This window comes from Arvicanthis niloticus, chromosome X, assembly GCF_011762505.2.
Source record: "Arvicanthis niloticus isolate mArvNil1 chromosome X, mArvNil1.pat.X, whole genome shotgun sequence".
NCBI lineage: Eukaryota > Metazoa > Chordata > Mammalia > Rodentia > Muridae > Arvicanthis > Arvicanthis niloticus.
This window is the reverse complement of record NC_047679.1, coordinates 50,470,044-50,494,847: the sequence shown is the minus strand read 5'-3', so window position 1 is coordinate 50,494,847 and position 24,804 is coordinate 50,470,044. Positions and strand designations below refer to the sequence as shown.

Below are 24,804 nucleotides of genomic sequence, written 5' to 3'. Positions count from 1 at the left end.
ATATATATCACATTGTTTTATCCATTCGTGTTTTGATAGACACTAGGTTGCTTTTATTTCCTTGTTGTTGTGAATAGAGTGACAATAAATATAGATATTTATTTGCTCAAGATTATATATGTATATTACAACAATTAATGGAAACAGAACCCATGAATTTGAAAAAAAAGCGAGGATGAGTGTATTGAAACATTTGGGAAGAAGAATGGGAAGGGGAAATGATGTAATTAGTCTTAAAATATTAAAACTAATTTAAAAGAAATAAAATGCCTAGTAAATACATTTAAAGAAGTTCAACATTTTAGTTATCAGGAAAATAAAGATTAATATGGCTTTATAATTTTCTCTGCTCAAACGGCCAACATCAGCAATACTATTGACAACAAATGATTGTGTGGATGTGGATGAAGGATAGCACTTAGACACTGTTGGTGGGTGTGTAGTGTACTGCAGTCACTTTGAAAATTGGTCTGTTGGTTTATCAAAATGTTAGGAGCTCACAGAGACTGAAGTGACAATCACAGAGACTGCATGGGTCTGCAGTAAGTCCTCCGCATATATGTTGCGGTTGTGTAGCTTGGTATTCTTGTGGGACTCCTAACAGAGGGAGCAGGAGGTATCTTTTACCAGCAATTCATGGGATGTCCAACTCTAATGGATATACTTGTTAGTTGCTGTTAGAGGTCCGACCGCAACTCAGAACAGACCACTCCAGACCACACGGTTCGGGGGGGGGGGGGGGAAGGTTTATTCAGGAGAAAGGGCAAAGGTTGGGGGCAGAAGATGGAAGAAGAGAGAGGAAGAAGAGAAGTAGAGACCGGCCATAACCATGCGGAGAGTGAGGAAGAGAAAGGAGAGGGGGGAGGGGACAGAGAAGCTAGAGGCAAGAGGATATGAGGGTAAGAGATTAAGAGAGTAAGAGTAAAAGAGGGAGGAGGGAGCAAGCAGCCCCTTTTATAGTGGACCAGGCCTACCTGGCTGTTGCCAGGTAACTGTGGGGAGGAGCATACCTGCCTGTTGCCAGGTAACTGTGGAGGTGGAGTTTAAACAGAATACTAACAAATGATATTTGTACTTGTCTACAAGCCTAATGACCTGAATTTAATTCCTGGAACCTATATGATGAAGTGAGAGAGCTCCTGCTATCTGTCTTCTGACCTCCAGCTATGGAGTGCATATACACGAGAGACAGAGAGAGACAGAAAGAGACAGAGACACGGAGACAGAGACACAGAGACAGACAAAGATAGACAGAGACAGACCGAAAGACAGAGATAGAGGGAGGGGGAGAGAAGGAGGGAGGTAGAGAGAAAGGAAGGAACGAACGAACGAACAAAGGAAGGAAATACAGAAGGGAAAGATGATTGTTGGTACCACATATAATTCTATGTAGTCACTCACTTGACTACAAATGCAACATCTGTCTATTTGTGATAACTAGTCATGGCTCAGGTCAAGAGTCTTCTGTATGTTCTTAATTGCATGTATGCAGATGCAAAACCTCTCTCTATGTGGTCCCTCTTCTGGAAAAACATTCAGATTCTCTCTATAAAGATAGTTGCATATACACACATGTAGAGTCTGATACATGCAGTCACTCTTGTAGGTTCATATTTGAATTCTGTCTGCCTTCATTCATGCATGAGTTGTTTTTATTCTTGTTATTAATTTTCAAGATACACAACAAGGGCTATCTACATTTTGTGGGCTTTATTATAAATACACTTGAAATATCACCATCTAGACATTAATGAATTTTTGCCTCTTATATGTTCCCAAGTACATGTTATAATTGTGAGTGTAATTGTATTTCCTGCTTTGTTATCTTCTTACAAAGAAGAATTTTATCTGATTGACTTATAAATCCCCCACAGAATTTGGCACACTAGTTATGATTAAATGGTGTTCATTAAAATGTGAGGGGCTCGAGAAGCCCTAGCATGGCAAACATGGCTCTTGCAGGTCTTGCCCTTCCACTATTTCGTCTGCCTTGCTAAATTGTTAGATTACATTTCTAAAGATAGCCCCAAAAAGTCAATTCCCTTACTTGGCCACTTCCTCCTCCTGAGACTGGCCACCAAGTCCCAGCTATGAAAATCCTGAAGAGTCAAAATCTGCCTTATAACTACACTAATTAGCATGCTCAACCAAAATAAATTAATTCATCCTAGCAAGGAGTTTCCCTCTTTCTCTTTATAAACTACCATTTGTCTATAGGCCACATCTGTCTTCTTTCCATCAAGAGGTAGTCCTTTGTCTCTTGAGGGCAAATAGTACCCCCCCATCTCCCTTGTTTATTGTCCATTCTTCCTTGTCCTCTGTCTCCTGTTTTTGTCTCTTATTATTCTCTACCATTTGACCCGCTGTGACAAATAAATCTTCTTTATGCTGAAAGCTTGGTCGTGGGGTTACCTGTGCCAATTCCAGTCCTTTCAAAATGGATAATTGATAAGAATACTTAAAGTTATAAATTCAGACGGCCAAAGACTGTGTTAACTAGTTTGTTTGTAAGTATGTTCTAAATGGAAAGGAATTGTATTTGTCTTGTAAAAATATGAGTTTTATAAGAAAAATAAGAACCCTCATGTGATTAGTTTTGTGTTATCTGCTTTAATGAAGGATGCAGAGATTGGAAATAAAAGTTATACTTCTCACAAATTGATAGAAAAATAATCCTTCAGAAAATAATTTTTGAAATAAATGTTTCCTTTTAAATCATATTTGGGCAATTTCCTGCTATTAATTAAGCACAGATAAGCTCATTAAATTCTGTTTAACCTTGTTACTTCACAAGCACTCGTCCCATGTTCTTAACTGAAGATGTTTTCTATTACCCTCCTCACCTCCTTTCCTAAGATCTTAATTCTCTCATGAACCTCTCCATGTTCCTCTTCTCTATAGATAATCACTCCCATATAATACAAGAAGTAGGACCTAGGGTCTACATGACCAAAAACGTATTGTGTCTGTCTTCTCAGCTTGAGTTATCAGCTTTCATATAATATTTTCAGTTCTGTCCATTTGCCTGCAGATTTTATAATTTCATTTGTTTTGGATTAGTAAAACTTCATTTTATTTATATACTATGTTTTCATTGTCCATTAAACAGTTGGTGGACATTTAGGCTGATTCCTCTTACTTCCTATTGTGAATAGAGCAGTTATGAATATGGATACCCAGGAATCTTTCTGGTAAGATAGAGTTTTTTGCATATGTCCCCAAGAGTCATCTATTTGTATCATACGTAGTTATACTTTTAGTTTTCCTTAAAAAAAAATCCACACTAATTTCCATAGTGACTTTGACAGTTTACATTCCTTCTAACAGTGAATAAGGTTTTTCTTTCCTTACACCCTCACCAGCATTTGCTGTAATATGTTTTCTTGATGATAACTCTTCAGAATATGGTTAAAAGGAGTTTTAACAGCTTTAATTCTCATTGCTGGCAGCTAAGGATGTTGAACATTTAAAAAATTTCATTGGGCATTTGAACTTCTTTCAGAACTCTCTGTTCTATTCCTTAGCTTCTTTCTTTGGTTGTTTGTTCTCTTGTTGTTTCGATTTTTAAGTCATTTGTAGATTCTACATATTAACACTCTTAAATATACTATTGGCAAAAAATTTTCTCTCATGCTAAAGGGTGTGGCTTCATCTAAAGAACTGTTTCTTTTGCTGTACAGAAGCTTTCTAATTTCACTATGTCTCATTTGTTGATTCCCATGCTCATGTAGTGAGGCACTGCCATCATATTCAGAAAGTCTTTACCTGGGTTGATTATTTGTAATGTTTTCTCCTATTTTTCCTCTAGCAGGTACAGATTTTCAGGTTTTTACATTTTGTCTTTGATTGATTTGGAGTTGCTTTTTTTGTTGTTGTTGTTCAAGGTGGGAGATAATATGCTAAATTCATTTGCTTATACGTAGATATCCAATTTTCCCAACACCATTTATTAACTAAGCTTTCTTTCTTCAATGAATGTTTTGTTAGCAGTGTTGTCTAATCATGCGTCTGTAGCCGTGTGAGTTTCTAGCTGGATCTTCTATTATTTTCCATTGTTTTATTTGTGTGTGTGTGTCCTAGTACTGTGCTGGGTTTGTTGCTGCTTCTCTGTAATATTACTTAAAATTAGGTAATTAGGTATGGTAGTACCCTCTTTATTACTCTTTTTCTTAGTGGTTTTTGTGTATCTGAAGTATTATGTGTACTAAAATAAATTTTAAGATCTTTGTCTACTTCCATGAAGAATGATATTAGAACTTTGATAGGGGTTGCATTCTATAAGTTGCATTTGGTATAATGACCATTTCCATAGTATGGGTTCTTCTAATTCATGAGTATGGAAGGTTATTCCATCTTTTATGTCTTCTTTTTCTCTTGAATATTTTCAGATTTTCACATTACAAGCCTTTCATTTCCTTGGTTGGGTCTATTTCAGGATTTGGGCAGGACTTGCCAACAATTATGAGTAAGACTGTTTCTCTAAATTTCTGTAGCATATTTGTTATAGGTATGTTGGAATACTACTGGTTTGAGGGTTAATTTTTATATCCTGAAATTTTGCTGAAAGTGTTTATCTGTTCAAGTTTTGGGTAGCATGCTTACTATCTTATGTGCATAATTATATTATCTGCAAATAAGGATAAGTTTATCTCTTCCTTTCATGTTCATGTCTGTTTTTATTTGCTTCTTTTTCTCTTGTTGCTTTAGCTGAGAATTTCAATACTACAATAAGTAAGAGTGGAGAAAGTGTTTTGGGGGTCTCACACTGCTTCACCTCAAGCTAGGCCCCATTCCTTCCTATGTCCTAGGCTATCTGATAAAGAGATCTCCTTATCTCAACTCTTCAACTGTTGGGAAGCACCACCTCAGAACTCTCTGTAACCATCCAAGAGGTCCTTGGAAGGGACCCATTTCCAGCAGATTATCAATCATATCTCAGCAAAATTATCAGTCATAATTGGTGAGGAATGAAAACAACTTCCATGATAAATACAGACTGAAAACATGTGTAACTGCCATACAAACCTTACAGATACAGACCCAAGCAGGCTCTGTGCTTGCTGCTTCAGTCTCTGAGTTCATTTGAACGTTTATCCATTGATAGAGAGGTCCTTGCCCTCTTGCTGTCCTCCATCTCCTCTTGTTCTTAAACTCTTCTTGCCTCCTTTTCTGATGGGTTTCATGAGCTCCGAGGGGAGGGATTTGATGCAGACATCCCATTTGGAACTATGTGTTCCATAGTGTGTGTGTGTGTGTGTGTGTGTGTGTGTGTGTGTGTGTGTGTGTGTGCTAAATGTCTACCTGTTGGTCTCTAAATTTGTTTTCATCTGCTGCAGGAGGAAGCTTCTCTGATGTTGGCTGAATAGGCCACTGATCTATGAGTATAGCATAATATTAGGAGTGATTTTATTGTTACCTTTTTTAGACAAGTAGTATTTTACCCTAGGTCTCTGGTCTATCTAGTCTATGTTTCTTAGTTACACAAGCAGTATTGGGTATGGTTTCCATCTCGTGGAGTGGTCCTTAACTCAAATCACATATTGCTTTCTACCACAATTGCCTTAGCCTATTTTGCATGCAGGACAGATTATAGATCAGAAGTTTTATGTCTGGGTTGCTAAGTTGGTGCTTGCACTTGTTTTTTTCTTTCTTTCTTTGTTTCTTTCTTTTTTTTTTTTTTTTTATTTTTTGGTAGCCAGCACAGAACCTTCCCATATCAAAAACAGTAGACCATAGATGTGAAGTGTCTATGTAGGCATCAGTTCAATATCTACATGTTCAATGAGTTGTATATATTATGCACACATACACATACACACACACACACACACACACACACACACACACACACACACACACACATGCATACAAGACCCCATTGACAATGGGGCCTTGCTGTCAGTTTGTAGAAAGCAATCTACTATCTTGGTAAAAGCCTGGATTATTTGGGGATTTTTATGGGACCCCTTTGGCTAACAACTCAATTCTGTGTAACCTTGTTCCAGTACTGGAAGCTTCATTTGGTGACAAGAGATGGCTAGTTAGGCCTCCGTCTTCCTCATTATTTGGAGACTTCATTAAAATAGCTCTTATATATTTTAGGAAGTTTCCACTGCACTAGGTTTTCATATCACCCCTCAAATGCCCCTCAATTCTAGCTGTTTTTCTCTGCAATTTCTCCCCAAATCAGATTGTCCCTCATACTCTCCACTTAATCCTCACATTCCAGTTCCCCCATTCCCAATCACTTCATAAAATCTCTTCCATCCCCCATCCTAGGAAGCTCCACATGTTATCCTTAGTCTTTTTCTGATACCTAACCTCTCTAGGTCTACTGATTGTAGCTTGGTTATCATTTAGTTAACAGCCAATATCCATAAATAAGTGACTACATAACATATTTGTCTTTCTGGGTCTCGGTTACTTCACCCTGGATTATTTATTCCAGTTTCATCCATTTCCTTGAAATTTTCATGATGTCATTTTTTTAACAGCTGAGTAATACTCCATTATGTAAGTGTACTGCATTTTCTTTATCCACTGTTCTATTGAGTGACACCTGGGATGTTTCCAGTTTCTGGCTATTATGACTAGAGCAGCAATAAACATGGTTGAGCAAGTAAGTGTCTTTATGATTAAGGTCAAACATCCTTTAGGTTTATGCTCAAGAGTTGTATAGCTGGATCTTGAACTAGATTTATTTCCATCTTTCTGAGGAACCACTATACTTAATTCCATACTTGCTGTAAAAGTTTGTATGCCTACCAGCAGTGGAGAAGTGTTTCCCTTGCTCTGCATTCTCACCAGCTTGTCACTTGTGCTATTGATCTTAGCCATTCTGGCAGGTGTAAAATGGAATCACAAAGTAGTTTAAATTTGCATTTCCTTGCTGGCTAAGGACATTGAACTTTTCTTTAAACATTTCCTAGCCATTTGAGACTACTCTATTGAAAACAATCTGTTTAGATCTGTACCCCATCTTTAGTTGGATTCTTTGGATTTTTTGATAGCTAGTTTCTTGAATTCTTCATGTATTTTGGATATTAACCCTCTATTGAATGTGGAGTCCGCTTTAAAAAAAAATAACAAAGCTTCTCCCTTTCTGTAGGCTGCTGTTTTGTCTGATTGATGGTGCCTTTTGCCTTGCAGAAGCCTTTCGTCTTTATGAAGTCCTGTTTATTAATTGTTGATTTTAGTGGTTGTACTATTGGTGTTCTGTTGAGAAAATTTTCTCTTGTGTCAGTGCATCTATCAGGTTTGGTGTATCTGGTTTTATGTTGAGGTGTTTGATTCATTTGGACTTGAGTTTTGGGCAGGACGATAAGTATGGATCTATTTGCCTTCTTCTCCATGCAGACATCCAGCTTCACCTGCACCATTTGCTAAAGATGCTGTCTTTCTTCCAGTGTGTATTTCTGGCTTCTTTATCAAAAGTCAGGTATCCATAGGTGTGTGAATTTAACAAAACCATGCTGTTGTTATTACTGTAGCTCTATAGTACAATTTGAAATATGAGATGACAATACCTCTAGCAGTTCTTTTATTAGTCAGGATTATTTTAGCAAAACTGTTTTTTTTTTCTGATTCCATGTTTTGTTTCTTTTTTTTTTTTCATTTTCATACTGCCTTCTTTTTCAGTATTTTCCAAATTATGAACATGGCATTAAAAGAAGATATAAATCCAGATCGTGTAGTATTATGCCCACTTGGAAATAAGTGACATATTGTGCTATCTTGGCATTTAGTCAGTGATTGGAAAAAAAAGGAATATGTTGGTTAAAATAAGGCTTTAATATTAATATATTATACACACACCATACACACACACACACACACACGCATGCATGCATACAAGCCATCATTCTTCACTTGTTCTCTAGAGTCACTGACAAGTATGTACAAGCAGTTTAAATTAAGATCTCAAATTCTGGAGCTGGGAAGACAGTTCAGTTGGGAAATTCCTTGTGCAAGTGGGAGGAAATGGGTTCAGGCTCCCTGCACCAACATAAAAGTCAGATTGCACATATTAGATCTCAGTACTGTGGAGTACGGGGCAGAAAGAAATTCACATGGCCAGCCTGTTTTGACAGAAAAACAAATTCCGAGTTTAGTGAGAGATGCTGCCTCAAAACCAGGGCAACATAAAGTAAAAGGGGGATTAAAGAATATATCATGGCATCAAGCCCAGGCCTCCTAAATGCTCTCACACAGAAGACCATGCCAGCTCATATGTCTGTATACACACACATGCCACAGACATAAAGAACAGTAAGAAGAGGTAGTACTACCCAAGTTTGAAATTAAGCTATTCAAGTACCAATTTTATGAATCAAACATCTTGAATATTACTTACTTGTTCTGATCCTTCCAAATTTCATATTAGAATCTATATTATGGCATTTCTTCTTATTGTTAATTTTTTTCCTTATACTAGATGGTTTCCGAAAGGTGCTTCCACTGCAGAATGAAAAGACTAGCCAGGAGAATAAAATAACTTGTGAGTTTCACCATCCACTTTTCAAAAGGGGAGAAGCCTGTCTTCTTGCAAACATTAAGCGAAAGGTAGGAAGAAGACCATTATATACTTTTCTGTGCGATTTAGGGTGGCATTCAGTAATCTAAACCTTTTATGATTTCTCTTCAGTCTTAGCATGAAATCACTGGAATTGGAAACTGGCTTGTGAGGTACTCTTTCAGCTTGCTCTGAACATGACCATTAAGTATTAGTTCATCTAAAAACTTAACATCTTTTTTTGTGTGTTCTACTTTCTTGTGTCCTTTGTATCATGTAGATAGTGCTATAACATCTTTGAAAATAAGCAACAGAAGCTAGGATAGATTTTGAAATAGTATCTTGAATATTGAATTTTGAAAAAAATTATTACAGCCCATATCTGCATAACCCAGATCTGATGACAAGTCAAAGCTGGATATAAAGAAGTAACATAGTTTTCCACTTGTAAGGTGTCTCTGTGTGTTGGAAATTAAATTCATGTGAAACTTATCAGTCTACTGGAAGTACAGGACCAAAAACAAATACAGAAAGAACATTTAGACTTCCACTAAGAATAGTGGTACTCAATATGTATTTTTAAAAATCTTTATGTGTACTAAGATGTTTTTTTAGAGAACTATGACATAAAGTATTATCATAAAAAAACTAAAAAATAATTTTTCCATCCTTATTCTCTTATGATCAAAGTTCAGTGTTCTTAGGAATACATGATATTTGATTACATAAGTATCCTCATTTTAATGTGTGGTAATGTGCACAGTATTGTAAATTTTTTTTTGTTTTTTTTTTGTTTGTTTGAGTTGATTTTATTTTTTTTCTTTTTTTAAATTATTTTTATTAGATATTATTTACATTTCAGATTTTATCCCCTTATCCCTATTCCCTCCACCACCCAGGAACCTCCTATCACAACCCCCCTCCTCATGCTTCTATGAAGATATGCCTCCACCTACCCCCCACTCACACCTCCCCACCCTCAAATCCCCCCCCACTAGGTGTTCATCCTTCAAAACATTTCAAATGCCCTACTCTAAGCCCTACTTCTGTGACTTTACTTTTTTATTTTATATTTTATTTACATTTAAGATGCCATCCCTTTTCCACATTTCCCCTCCCTAGAACACCCCTGTCCCATGCCCCCCCCTTTCCTTTCTGCTTTTATACGATTTTTTTAAAATGTTAATCAAAGGATTTATAAGTTTGGTAATGCTCAATCAGAATCGTAACCAAATACCCAACCTAGATATAAAAACTATTTTGACTGGTGGAGACATGTGAACATCTGCCTCCATGCCCCCTCTCTCTTTCTCTCTCTCATCACCTAGCTTCTCCTCTTCTTCATCTTCTCTCCTTGTTCCATCTCTTCCTCTCAGTGCTCCTTCCCACTTAGCTCCTCCTACATATCACTGTGCCTGTTAAAGTAGAACTTTTCTCTCAAAATACAATTAGAGCATACTTATTCCTAATTGTACCAGTGAGGTACAAGATAGTCCTAATACCCAGTCAATCATTCTGTTGACTAACCAGAACCTCTGTCATCTCTTCTAACTAAAACACTTACTTTTGATCCTGGCTTTTTGGCTTTAGAATGAATGTCAGCTGAAAACCATCTACTCAGATCTTTTCTCTCAAAGTAAATAGCCAGGATTGGCTATGAGACTATAGGTCTTCAACCCCATCAGAAATCCAGAATGACTGAGTTAACTGAAGTTATGGGAAGCACTAAGCATAGCTTCTAAAACTTAGCCAATTTATAGAGACTGCTGAACACCTGGAAAGCCCCTATACTACCGAACCTTGGAGCATCAAATCTTCAGCCTTCTGGCCCAGAATCATCTGACAGACCTTAGTGATGCAGGATTATTAAGGGCTGATTACTCTGTCTAGGCAGATATAATCAGTCGAGTATTCTGCATGTGTGTCCTTTTCTGGACAGTAATTTGTCTATAGATGGAAAGAGGCAATTCTTGCCTAGTGGCTGTCACCGCACAACTGGAGTATCTCCAAGGATGCTCAATTTCTTCTTACAATTCAATATAGGAAGCTGTCAGGAGCAGACAGGTCTCTAAACAAAATGAACATTAATATATAAATATTTGTAGCATCAGTTCTATGGACTTCGATGTTTTGAAAACCAACTATCCATGTAAGGTAACCTGGACTGTGGTCTGTTCACTCCTCTCAGCTATTTCTAAATAAAATATGGAAAACACCCTAACAATAAACTCAAAACCATGAATTTGCTATAGTCCCTTAACTCATAGGTTAACCGTCCCAAATCAGTTAAAAAAATTAAAAAAGGGCTGTGTCTAGGCCTTGTATTCCTAAATGTGTTATACAGGCACAATGCCCATGAGAGTATCAATATTCATCTCATTTTTATATTAATAAGAGGCTCATACCAATGAAAACCTTAAATTTGAAATCAAAGTAAATTTTGTACCATTTAAGAAATTATAACTTCATCTTGATAATAATTATACAGATTTCTACCAATAGGTTATGGCTATGCAATAAGTCCTAGCTAATCCTCCCTGTTCCAACAAAACCACTACTTTTCCCTAGAAAGACAGACCATTATTAACCACATTAGTCCCCCAAGCTCAGGGAATAAGGGCACTGACTCTTCTTTAACTTCTTCAAGCTGATTAAGGGCATTGAGATTTTAGAAGAGGGATGGGGGAAGAGTAAATTGATAAGCCTCTGATGCTGTGTCTTCACTGAATCCAGATGGAATTCCAGGACATCGGAGGTTTGGGCAGGTCTGCTCAGTATGCTTGATGAGTAGATACACCAAGGCTGTGTATTCTGCAATATACAATTCTCAGAACAAGTTTTAGTACCAAGAAAAAAAAATTCCCACCCCCAGGGGGCTGACATTTTTTTTAAAGATGTTGGTTCTGACGACTTTTTTTTTTTTGCTTAAAATTGGTTGTAGTATTTACGTTTCAGATTTTATCCCCTTACCCTACTTCCTCCCACCACCAGAAACCTCCTATCCCATCCCCTTCCTCATGCTTCTATGAGGCAGTGACCACATCTACCCCCCCCACTATCCCCTCCCCACCCTCACATCCCCCCCACTCTGTGTTCATTTTCTTTTTTTATGGGACCAAGAAACTCCTCTCCCACCTATGTCTGACAAGGCCATCCTCCCCTACATATACCTCTGGAGTCTTGGGTCCCTCCCTATGTGTTCCCAGGCTGGTGGTTTAGACCCTGGGGGACCCTGGTTGTTTGGTATTGTTGCTTTCCACCTGGGGTCACTAACCCTTTCTGCTCCTTCAGTCCTCTCACTAAGTTCTCCATTGGAAAACCCCTGATCATATCAGTGGTTAACTGTGAGCATCGCCCTCTGAGTGTGTTAGTCTTTGGCTGACCTCTAAGGAGACAGCTATATCATGTTCCTCACATTATGCACTTCCAGCCATCCACAACAGTGTTTAGTGAATACCCAGGTGGAATGGTCTCCTGATGGCCCCTCCTTCAGTTTCTGTTCCATGTTTTGTTTCCTTATTTGCTCCCTTGAGCATTTTTGTTTCTCGTTCTAAGTAGAACTGAGGCATCCCCTCTCTTCCTTCTTCATGAGCTTCATGTGGTCTGTGGGTTGAGTCTTCGCTAATCCAAGCTTTTGGGCTAACATCCATGGAGATATGTTTGTGTAACTATCTTCTTTTGGAGTTTTTGGAAGATTATTTTCTTGCTTTTTCTAGGTTGTAGTTTCCCTCCTTGTGTTGGAGTTTTCCAACAATTATTCTTTGAAGTGCTGGATTTGTGTTGAGATACTGTGTAAATTTGGATTTGTCATGGAATATTTTGGTTTCTCCATCAATAATGATTGAGAGTTTTGCTGGGTATAGTAGTCTGGGCTGGCATTTGTGTTCTCTTAGGGTCTGTATGATATCGGTCCAGGATCTTCTGGCTTTTATGGTCTCTAGTGAGAAGTCTGGTGTAATTCTTATGGGTCTGCCTTTATATGTTACTTTGCCTTTTTCCCTTACTGCTTTTAGTATTTTTTCTTTGTTTTGTACATTTGATGTTTTGACTATTATGTGGCGGGAAGTATTTCTTTTCTGGTCTAAACTATTTAGAGTTCTGTAGGCTTCTTGTATATTTATGGACAGCTCTTTCTTTAGGTTAGGGAAGTTTTCCTCTATAATTTTGTTGAGGATATTTACTGGTCCTTTAAGTGGAGTGTCTTCCCCCTCATCTATACCTATTATCCTTAGGTTTGGCCTTCTCATTGTGTCTTGGATTTCTTGTATATTTTGGGTTAGTAGCTTTTTGTATTTTGCATTTTCTTTGACAGTTGTGTCAATGTTTTCCATGGTATCTTCTGCACATGAGATTCTCTCTTCCATCTCTTGTATTCTGTTGGTGATACTTGTGTCTATGACTCCTGATCTTTTTTTTAGGTTTTCTATCTCCAGGGTATTTGTGATTTCTTTATTGTTTCTACTTCCATTTTTAGTTCCTGCATGGTTCTGTTTAATTCCTTTTCCCGTTTGGTTGCATTTTCTTGCAATTCCTTAAGGGATTTTTGTGTTTCCTCTTTAAGGGTTTCTATCTGTTCTTTGAGAGTGTTATTTATGTCTTTCTTAAAGCCCTCTATCATCATCATGAGAAGTGATTTTAATTCTAATTCCTGCTTTTCTGCTGTGATGGGGTGTTCAGGGCTTGCTCTGATGGGGGAGCTGGGTTCTGATGATGCCATGTAACTTTGGTTTCTGTTGCTTACATTCTTGTTCTTGCCTTTTGCCATCTGGTTAACTCTAGTGCTGCCTGTACTTGCTGTCTCTGACTGAAGCCTGTCTTTCCAGTTATCTAGCTTGTGTCTGATCTCCTAGGGGTCCAGATGTCTCTGGGATCTTTTCCAGCTGCACTGATTACAGTGGTACCTCTAGGATGCCTCAGGATATGGTGCCTCCAAGGTAGTAAGTCCAGCTAGTTGTCTGCTGTTCTGGGTGCAGTGTCTCCTCTAGAATATCTCAGGATATGTTGTCTGACACTCTGAGTTCAGTTGTTCCTCTGTGGCTCTGGGTTGAGTGGATCTTCCAGTATGTCTCAGGTGGAATCCGGGGTCCACACAACAGCAGACCTGGCAGAGGTCTGATCCAGGCCTCAGATCTGAGAACTAGTTTCTAAGACATTGTCCAAGTTAGAGCACCTGGGATCCCTACTTCCTCTGGGTTCTTGGACATTGGGGGCAGAGCTGCCACTCAAGATCTGCTCAGTGCTCTGGCCCAGACCACAAGGAACCAGTGTTCCGGGCCGGGAGTGACTTCCTGGGTCCTTTTGGTTCCCAGTTACTCCCTGTTTAGGGTGGACCCTGCTGTCTGCTTACCTAAGATACTGCCGGAGTTAGAGCGCCTGGGATCCCAGCTTCCTCTGGGTTCTTTTTTTTTTTTTTGGTTTTTCGAGACAGGGTTTCTCTGTGTAGCCCTGGCTGTCCTGGAACTCACTCTGTAGACCAGGCTGGCCTCGAACTCAGAAATCCGCCTGCCTCTGCCTCCCAAGTGCTGGGATTAAAGGCGTGCGCCACCACCGCCTGGCTTCCTCTGGGTTCTTGGAGGTTGGGGACAGAGCTTCCACCCAAGATCTGCTCAGTGCTCTGGCCCAGACCACAAGGAACCAGTGTTCCGGGCCGGGAGTGACTTCCTGGGTCCTTTTGGTTCCCAGTTACTCCCTGTTTAGGGCAGGCCCTGCTGTCTGCTTACCTAAGACACTGCCTGAGTTAGAGCGCCTGGGATCCCTGCTTCCTCTGGGTTCTTGGAGGTTGGGGGCAGAGCTGCCACCCAAGATCTGCTCAGTGCTCTGGCCCAGACCGGAAGGAACCAGTCGTATTGTAAATTTTAAATAAGTAATTACATTTTGATTCAAATTTTATTAAATGTATAAATACTTTCTTACAAGAACTCATTATCTATTGAGCATATTCTCCTGTGTCATTCCCTTATCCTCTGCCCTCTGCCCCAATCCCTCTACCATTCATATGTATATATATATACATACACACACATACATGTGTGTGTGTGTGTGTGTGAATATTTGAAATCTGGGAATCACAGATGAGAGAATGCATACAATATTTTTTTTTCTAAGATTAGTGTCATTCCTTTGTTATTTATTTATTTTTCTGAGACACAGTCTTGCTATGCAAACCAGGCTTGCCATGAACTCACAGAGATCCACCTGCCTCTGCCTCCAAAGAGCTGGGATTTAAAATGTATATGACCACATCAAGTTAATTTCCTTCTTTAAATATGATTGTATCTAGTTATATCCATTTTTCTACAAATAACAAAACTTCATAATTATAGTTGAAAAGAACTTCCATCATATATATTACAACAGTTTCTTTATCCATATTCTATTGCTACACACCAAGTTTGGACCTGTAACTTAGCTATTATAACTAGGGCCTAAAATAACATTGATGCACAGATATGTCTGTGATGTGTTGACTTTGGATAAATGACAGTGATTGTTTGTTTTCATTTAATATTATTTTGGATGTTATTTTTGTTTTGGTTTTTCGAGACAGGGTTTCCTTGTATAGCCCTGGCTGTCCTGGAACTCACTCTGTAGACCAGGCTGGCCTCAAACTAAAAAATCCACCTTCCTCTGCCTCCCAAGTGCTGGGATTAAAGGCATGCACCACCACTGCCTTTAAATTTTTATCTTATATATTTTTATTAAAACAGAATTACATTCCTTACACCCATCTTTTAACTCCTTCTAGTACCTTCCAGGTCTCTTCTCTCCAACCTCTTCTTCCATGACCCTCTGTCCACTCTCAAATTGGTGATCTTTTAATTATTATTGTTACACATGCATATGTATGTGCAAATATATAACCACACCATTCTGAATCCAGTTTTGTTGTTTCTGTGCTAGCTTCATATGAAATAACCAATTAGGTGCCTTATCCCTGGAAGAGGGATATATATGATCTCCAGGGATCCCATGGGTGGGACACCATGACATTTTCCTCCTTCTGCATTGGCATGTTTATCAATATTGACATTTTTCTTGTCTATTTTTATGGAGTTGTATTTTGGAGAGACTATTTTACAGCAGGCTCCCTGATATTCTGGCTCTTAAAATCTTTTTCCACCCTTGTCCATGATATTTTCTGAACTATGGATGCAGGGGATGTGATGTAAATGTATCCTATAGGGCTATGTTTTCCACATTCCATTGATATCTGCATTGTGTCCATTTTCTAAGATGCTTTCCATTTTCTGAAAAGAAAAGCTTCTTTGATGAGAGGTGATAGCTGTGGGTATAAGGATAAGATGTAGAATGTAGTAAGGAATTATGCTGGTCTACCAAAGTGCAGATAGTAGATTCTTTTCTAAAGTTCATGACCTCACTAGCCCCAGGAAGTCAGCTAGGTTTCTATTACCTAGCTTGATTTCCCTCCTGATGATCAGACCTTAAGCCCAATTAGGCACCTGTTTGTTATCACTCATTTGAAAGCCTCCTTCCTTCCATCTAGTTTCCATGGTACCAGAAAATACTGTGCATCTGAGTTAAGTCACACAAGGGGGCCTCATCAATGAAGAATTCATGGCCAAAGGTCTAGAAATAGGCTCGTGGGTTTACAGATGGCAGATAGTTGAGGGAAGTGGAGAGAGGCAAGATTACACATACAAAGAGAGTTCACAGGTTTGAGCTAGATTGCTGTATTTCTGTTTTGGTGGTGGTGGTGATGGTGGTGGTGGTTGGTTTGTTGGTTAGCTGGACCAGTAGTCTATTAATCTTACTTATCTTTTCAAAGAATCAGTTCTTGGATTCACTGATTCTTTGCATTGTTTTCTTCATACCTATATCATTATATTCTCCTCTGAATTGTATTGTTTCTTGCCATCAACTGTGTTTGTAGTTGGTTTGTCCTTGCTTTTCCAATTTTTTAGTTGCAGCATTAAGTCAATTTTTTTCTGCATTTTCTGTTTTTTATTTATTTTTATTGGATATTTTCTTTATTTACATTTCAAATGTTATCCCCTCTCCAGGTCCCCTCCTCAGAAAGCCCTTATCCCATTCTCCCTCCCCCTGCTTCTATGAAGGTGTTTCTCCACCCACCCACCCTCTCCTGCCTCCCTGCCCTCAAATTCTCCTAAACTGTAGGGTCGAGCCTTCACAAGACTAAGGGCCTCTCCTACTATTGATGCCCAACAAGGCCATCCTCTGGTACATGTGCAGCTGGAGCCATGGGTCCCTCCATGTGTACTCTTTGGTTGGTGGTTTAGTGCCTGAGAGCTCTGGGGGATCTGGTTGGTTGATATTGTTGTTCTTCCTGTGGGGTTGCAAACCCCTTCAGTTCCTTCAGTCCTTTCTCTAACTCTTCCACTGGAGACCCCGTGCTCAGTTCAGTGGTTGATTGTGAGCATCCACCTTTGTATTTGTCAAGCTTTGGCAGAGGCTCTCAGGAGACAGCTATATCAGGCTCCTGTCAGCATGCACTTGGCATCCACGATAGTGTCTGGGTTTAATGACTGTATATGGGATGAATCCCCAGGTGGGGCAGTCTTTGGATAGCCTTTCTTTCAGTCTCTGCTCCACACTTTTTCTCCCTATTTGCTCCCATGAGTATTTTGTTCCTCTTTCTAAGAAGGACCAAAGCACCCACACTTTGGTCTTCCTTCTTGAGCTTCATGTGGTGTAGTCATTTAGATCCATAAATTTCCCTCATAGAGGTTTTTTTATTGTACTGTGTTTTCACTGTTATTTATTTCCATGAAGGTTTTTATTTCTATCTTGATTTCTTCTTTCTCCCAGTCATCATTCAGTAATGAGTTGTTTAATCTCCATGAGTTTGTGTATTTACTAGAGGGTTTTTGTTATATTAACGAGGATACAAAGAGTTATTTTATCTTTTTTTAATTTGTAAAGATTTATTTTGTGTCCCAAGATATGGTTGGTCTATGTACTATATGTACTACTGAGTAGAATATGTATTCTTTGGTGTTGGGTGGAATACTCTGTAGTTATCTGTTGGTCCATTTGACATATGATATCATTTATTTCTGAAGTTTTTTGTCCAGATGACCTGTCTATTGGAAGAAAAGGGGTATTAAATCACCTATAGTTACTGGGTTGTTATTAATCTGTGTCATTAATATTAATCTTACACTTTTTATTTAAATGGGTGCACCAGAGTTTGGTGCATGTATGTTTGGAATTTTATTCCATTTCGTTAATTATTCCTTTGACTTGAACGATGTGTCATTTTATCTCTTCTGATCAATTTTACTTTGATGTCTGTTTTTATTAGACATTAAAATAGCAATGCCTGTTTGTTTCCTGGCCCCCTTGGTTCTTAGCACCCAATCCATTCGTTTTAAGGTGTTTCCTGTTTTTAAATAAAAAATTAGTTTTATTTCTTAATCCATTCAGTGAGCCAATGCCTTTTGGTTGGAGAGTTGGGGCCATTTATATTTGAAGCTATTATTGAAAGGTGTATCCTGGTTGTATTCATTTTGTTGTTGTGTTCTTAGTTGTATTTTGTGTGTCAGTAATTATATCTTCATTTTTCCTCTATGGTCTTTTAGCTATGGTCAATCCTCTCATCAGCTCAAAGTACTGTTTACAATATAACCTGTAAGGCTGGTTTAATAGACATGAATTCTCTTTGGTATTTTATATAGTAAGTTTTTCTTTCTCCTTCAACTCTAGCATATTGCTTTTCCAGGTACAATAGTCTGGGCTGGTATTTGTATTTATTTAGAATTTGGATTACATTGTTTCATCCTTTTCTGGCTTTCAAAGTTCCCATTGAAAAATCAACTGTTATTCTGATAGGTTTCCTTTATATGTGATGTGTGGCTCTTCTCTGGCTGTTTTCTCTATCCTCTTTTTGTTCTGTATATCTGTTGCTCTGATTATAATATACGAATGGTAGAGGGTTTTTGTTGTTGTTGTTTCAATTGCTTAGGAAAAAAAAACAACATTTTCCATCCTTTCAACATAAGAACTGCCATTTCTTTGGAGGGAACAAATCAATAGATCCTGTTTTTAACCTAATCTTCTAGTCTTTGTCCTTTGCCTGGGGAATTAATATTTGTCACAATCAGTTTATTGTTGAAAGATGTATGCTAATTCCTGATAGTATATTGTTTTGTGGTTTGGAGTTTTCTTATTCCTTGCCAAACTATTATGGAAGTATAATTTATTTTTCCTGTGTTCTCTTTCATTCCAAAGGATTCCTTCAAGTATCCCCCATAGAGCTGGCTTTGTGGTCATGAATGTGTTTAGCCTGTTGTTGTTTTTCATGAAAAGGCTTTCTTTTTCCTTAAGTTCTCACAAATAATTTTGCTGGGTATAATAATTGAAGTTGTCTTTCAAAACTTGAAATATGTCATTTCCTGATTTTTAGTAGCTTTTTCATTGTTAACATTACTCTTAGAAGCCTGCCTTTGTATGTGATGTCTCTTGTACTGCTTTCAGTATTCTTGGGGGAGTCTCTGTAGTTAGTGATGTTTATTTTTTGTTCATGTCCTAAATGCTTCTTATATGTGGGTTGATCATTCTAATATTGAGTCATTCTACAGGCATTTTCATTCTATTTACATTTTTTTCTTTTTCAGTATTTAAATTTGGTTTTTCTCCAATGTTGTTATATTTGGATTCTTCTTTCATAAGTTATGTTTACTTTATTATTTCCTTGAGCTATTTGCCTGAGTTTTCTTAGAATTCCTTTAGTTTATCTGTGTCTTCGAACATGTTATAATTACCTTTTTGGATTACCTAACTAAAATTTCATGTAACTAATTCCTACTGGAGACTAATTTTATGGGATTAACAACTTTTGAAAGACTAATGTTGCTTTAGTTTTTCAAATTATGGTTTTCTATTTTGTCTTGCACATCTGGAATTTAGTTATTGATTGGATTTATTTATTTTTAAATTTTATTATTATTAACTAATTATTACAAAATCACCTTATTATTTCAGAGGGACTCTGGTTTTCTCAAGTGGAGTGCCAGTTGAGTTATTGTTTTCATATGCAAGACTACTAGTTAGGGCACCAAGTTTGATTCTTAGTGTTCCCCTGAATTTACATTATTGTCTGAAAAAAAATCTCCATCAAGGGGTATGCTCTCAATAGCAGTCCACTATTAGCCAAATAAAAAGTTACTCTATGCAACAATCACTTTAGGAACTAAAGGGACACAGATATTAGTGTGTGGACTCACATACTAGCTGCTTTAGATATGAATAGAAAGAAAAAACATAAAATGAAGAGCAGCATAGCAGCAGACCCGTGAACCCATTTACACCACATGTCCCTATTCCACTGGACCTGTGTCTGTGTACTGCAAACACAGCAGGTGTCTTTTTGACACTAAGTATTGATGAAAAAATTATACAAGTATAATTATGTGTTCAGCAAATATCCTCCAGAAGTGCAAAAGAAATAAAGCTTTCTGAGATACAGGCAGAGAGAGAGAGAGAGAGAGAGAGAGAGAGAGAGAGAGAGAGAGAGAGAGAGAGACAGAAAGAGAGAGACAGAGAGAGGAAGAGAAAATAAATTAGTTATCACTGTATCTACCCTAGAAGAAAAATGAAAGGACGTTTCAAGACCATGGGTGACCACTAAATTAGCCATATCATTAAAAAAGCTACAGTGTAGGTGTAATTCTCCATAGCTACATAAATTGATTTTAAGTTTTCATATGGTAAATATTGGTATATATTAATATGACCCATGCAAACAAAATGTTCACCAAAATAATGTGAGTATGAAATGGTCACAAGAAGAAAGATGTACCACCAAAATAGACCAAATTTGGACTTTTTTAATACCAAATTGAAACAGCCTCTCTTTTAGTCAAAGTGACCTCAGAATGACAGTTTCAATTCTAGGAGTAGAAAATAAAAACATTGCTTCAATGAGTCATTTTTAAATCACATTGAAAAAGGAGTCATGTTCAGACATGTCATGTTCAGACAACTCTGATTTTACTGAACACTTAATATTCTGGGTCTAATTAAGAATAACTTCAGGATATATGTCCTGAGGAGTATTTAATTTGAGATTAAAACTTCTACATGGGGAACAGTGATTCTCATATCTGATGAGTTCGTGAAATATTATGTAATAGAGATACCATATTTTTATTTTAATTTCTTATAGCTAAAACATAGACATAATTTTATGTAGCAATCGCTTGGTAACTTTTATTCCATTAGTTTGGTATATATTATAGAAGGGACACATACTATCTGGAGGCAAGATGCCTAGTTTATGAACTATCCAGATAGTAAGCAATATGTTTTTCATCACAGAATCAAAAGAGAGACCCAGCTCATTGCTAATGTAATTGCTTCCTCTTCTTAATCCTGCTAAAATATATTATTATATTTTAATATAATATAATACAATATATTTTATTAATAATAAATATATTATTATCTGCACTGCTCATTTGCAGGTTACTACATACTGCTTTTCATAGCTGATGCTTTTAAAATTAAAATATACAATTTCTCTCTGGTCTGTTAATTACACAGCATTGCTTCACAGATCAGCTTATTCTTCAAACACATTTACAGCAGGTAAAACAGGGTAGAAGTTTCTATTCACAATTTTGAAGTTTTACTCTGAGGGAACTGGAATCTCTAGTTTCTATTCACAGATATGGTATGATATAAAGCTTCAATTTAAAATAATTGATAGTGTTTTGTTTGTTTAAATTATTTTTGTTACTTATCTCATTTTTATTCAAAATAATAAAATTTATTATGCCCATACTGTGATACTCATTCAATGTTGCATTAACTATGGGGATAATGCATCTTTTAGACCTTTGGAAATAATACATATCTAAATCATTAAAGCTGTTCAACTCACTATGTGCAAAATTAATTTTCACATTATTATGTCCATTATTATGCATTACATTGTAGAACCATAGTATGTATGGTGTTTCATTTCATAAACCAACCTCATAGTTTAATATGTTTACATCTCAGCAGGCCTAAAATGAATATATAGTTTATTATAGGTTATTTCTGAGATTTAACTACAGTGTAGATTATTCATGAGATTTACCTACTCCTCCAATTATGTTCATAATCACTCCCAACAGAAAAATGGAGGGAAAGGTTCACACTTGAACTCCAAATAGAGTGAGATATGTGTATAACATAACGTTTCTAAATCAATACACTCTTTGTCAAAGCCCCATATAATGCTATATAATATATTTGGTTCTGTTACGGTATTTACTAAAAATTGTACATTTTGTCCCTGTAAGGTATTGTCATTTCATTAGTAGTAGAAAATGTGCCTTACTTAGAGTTTTTATTTTTCTTTTCTTTTTGGGTGGGATGAGGCATTTTTGGCCTCAAACTTAGGATCTACTTTCCTCAGCCTCCAGAGTTCTGTGGATATAAATGTGTGCCAATACAACTATGATAAACATATGTGTGTATGTGTGTGTATACACATATAGATATACATATATATGTGTGTCACAGATATATGTATGTTGTACATATATGTGTATAATGTGTAATATATAATACATATGTCTGTAATGTATTTATAAGATATTGTTCTTGAAATAAGGAGAAAGTATATCTGAAACTACATTTTTTCATTTTTCATTTAATTTTTGTGTGTGGACATTTTGCCTACATATCTGCCTATCGACAATGCACATGTAGTTCTTGCGCAGGCCAGAAGAGGGTATCATATCCCCTAGGACTTGAGTTACACAATAACCTGGGTGTTATGGAAGAGCCGCCAGTACTATTAACTGATGAGCAATCTCTCCAGTCCCCAGGAGATATGTCTAATCTTTCAGGAGCATTTGACTTAGTGGAAACATAATAATGTGTGTAATAACTATAATATAAAGCATGCATGGTATAGTACTATAATCAAGGTACATTTACAGAATTAATTGTACTTTTTTTCCATTAGTCATGCTTTTTTTCCCTTTCTCATTAGTACTCATAATGGATAGTTAATCATATGCCAAAAGTTTAACCAGCCTGACTATAATGTTCTCACTTTAGGTGCCAACAATAAAAATTGAAGATGCCAGACTCTACTCTGATGAGTTTCAGAAAATTGTGACTGAAATGCAAGAGTTTAGAGACATGCAGAGTAACATGGATACCAAATATGCACAAATGAAAAAGTATGTGTTAGTCTGAATGTTCTAGCATCTGTTACCAAGGTTTTAAGTTTGATTACTTCAGAGTTGTGAAGCTCCACTCTTATTTTGAATGATACTTTTGGTGTGATTTCTTTTAAGTTAAAACACAGCACTGTTTCACAGCACATGTTTAAATTCATGCTTTAAATCTTGAATTGCTATTAATGAGCCAGTAACTCAAATATTGCTATGATGGCCTAGCATACCACTGAAAAACCCAGAAGTAAAATCACCAGGATATAAGACAACAACATCAATATGAATACTAAGCCAGATAGAAATTTCCATTTTAACCAAGAAAGAAAACTAGACATAAGGGTGTTAAATGTATAAGTTCTGTATCTAAATACTTGTGTTGTACATAACAAATATACTTTCTGATTCTTCCTTCAGTCTGTTCTTCCTTATTTCAGTTTGGCCTATACAATAAATTCTTTAAAATAGTCTTCAGTTTTTTATAAAGAATCAGAGTCCATAACACACCATGAAATGTCTCTGACAATAAGGCTTTAATTCAGGCAGTAATATTGTAAGGCAAATTTTAACCAGCTAAAAATATGCACAGTAATAACTTTGAGAAAATAATGTAACCCATTATTTACTTTAGAGAAGATGTGTGTGGATAAGTTTTAGCAAATATTCATCAGCTTTCATATTAAAATTAAAATTGTCTGAAAATCTTCCACTGAAGCATAAATTAACCTTTAATTTGATGAGTCTATCATTGGTATTTGACTTAGTAAATTAAGCTTTTCATATATGGCAACAGAGAAAGGAGAGAAGGAATGTAGAAGAACGAAGTATTTTTAGTCAACATAGAAAAGACATCAAGGTTTTCTTTGAAATTGAACGTGAGCCAGTCCTTAATATTAATTTTGGATGTCAGCCTGCTGTTGAATGTTAACCATTGCATATGTATATATCGTATGGGTGACAGTGTTCCAGTGTGTTCTACCTGGTTTTATGTGCAAACAAGTCCAATCACTAACTCCTAAATAGTGAACAATATAGTCTTCTGAGGTTTCTTCTAAGCAAATATTTGTGACACTTTCCTACTATGAAATTTTCATTATTTTATTTCATATTTAGAACTAATTCTTAGAAGAATTAGGTGCCCACAATAAAAACTGAAAATCTCAGACTCTATCTGCTGAATTAGGTGAAAAGATGAGTACAGAAAAAAATAATTTGTTCTCATATACTTACATGAAATCTTTTTCTCCTCCAGTAAGTGGAGAAGTAGTAAGAAATTTATGATCTTTTATTTTCAAGATCTTGGATGTTCAAGCAATCTAAGTATGATGTATATCATTGTATTGATCACTGAAGTTCAAAAGTATCGAGTTAATCTGAGCTTTCAAGCCTATAAGTGTATGTGGCTGGACATACAACTTAGTGGTAGAATGATTTCCCAGCATGTGCAATGTCCTAGGTTATTATCAGCACCACTAAAAACTCAGAGCTCTGAAATCTATGTGAACTAATTAACTAATAAAGGCAATGATTTTCAATAAAAAGGTAATAATATTCCACTAGGACAACAAGGGTATAATTTTGTGAAGAACACAGTAAATACTATTAATTCAGACACTTCAGCATTATTTTAGGTATTTTATTTTCAAACATTTAAGGAACACTAATATATCTTTGTTCATTCAAGTAATCTATTTATGTTTCAGGGACTATTCAAACCTATGTCTTGAAGTTACAAACATAAGAAAGAAGTACTGTGAGCAACAACAACTGTTAACACAGGTATAAGTTGGTTTTTTTAAGGAGTCTTTGTTTTTCTTTTCTGGGAATCATTATTTTCTGGTACTTTGTGCTTAAACATAAAATATTTACAATATGAAGTCATGTGAAAACCAAATTGTAATTATAAAAAGTTACAGTTATACTTTCTGGAACCTCTCACAAGTTTTCTGTTTTATTGTTGATTCCCTGAATACTGAAAATGGTGTCATAGTTAAAAAATAGTCTCTGCTATTTTCAGGTACTCCATTTTATCTTGGATTTGATGAGCGAAAACCATACAGTATTTAAAAAGAGGAAAAGGTGAGTTTGCTAAGAGAGTCTCCTTTATTCTCTTGGCTAAAACATTTTCTTTTACTGAGG

General features: G+C 36.6%; 1 protein-coding gene across 1 annotated transcript in view; it reads left to right on the top strand.

Annotated features, from left to right (window-relative positions):
• LOC117694863 (heat shock factor protein 3-like) overlaps window positions 1-24,804 on the top strand; it is a 46,181-nt gene that overhangs the window by 8,342 nt on the left and 13,035 nt on the right. Inside the window, exons 3-6 of the mRNA XM_034485879.2 lie at window positions 8,435-8,562; window positions 22,547-22,671; window positions 24,369-24,444; window positions 24,683-24,744. Of these exons, the coding sequence (XP_034341770.1) occupies window positions 8,435-8,562; window positions 22,547-22,671; window positions 24,369-24,444; window positions 24,683-24,744 (391 nt within the window). The remainder of the gene's footprint in view (window positions 1-8,434; window positions 8,563-22,546; window positions 22,672-24,368; window positions 24,445-24,682; window positions 24,745-24,804) is intronic.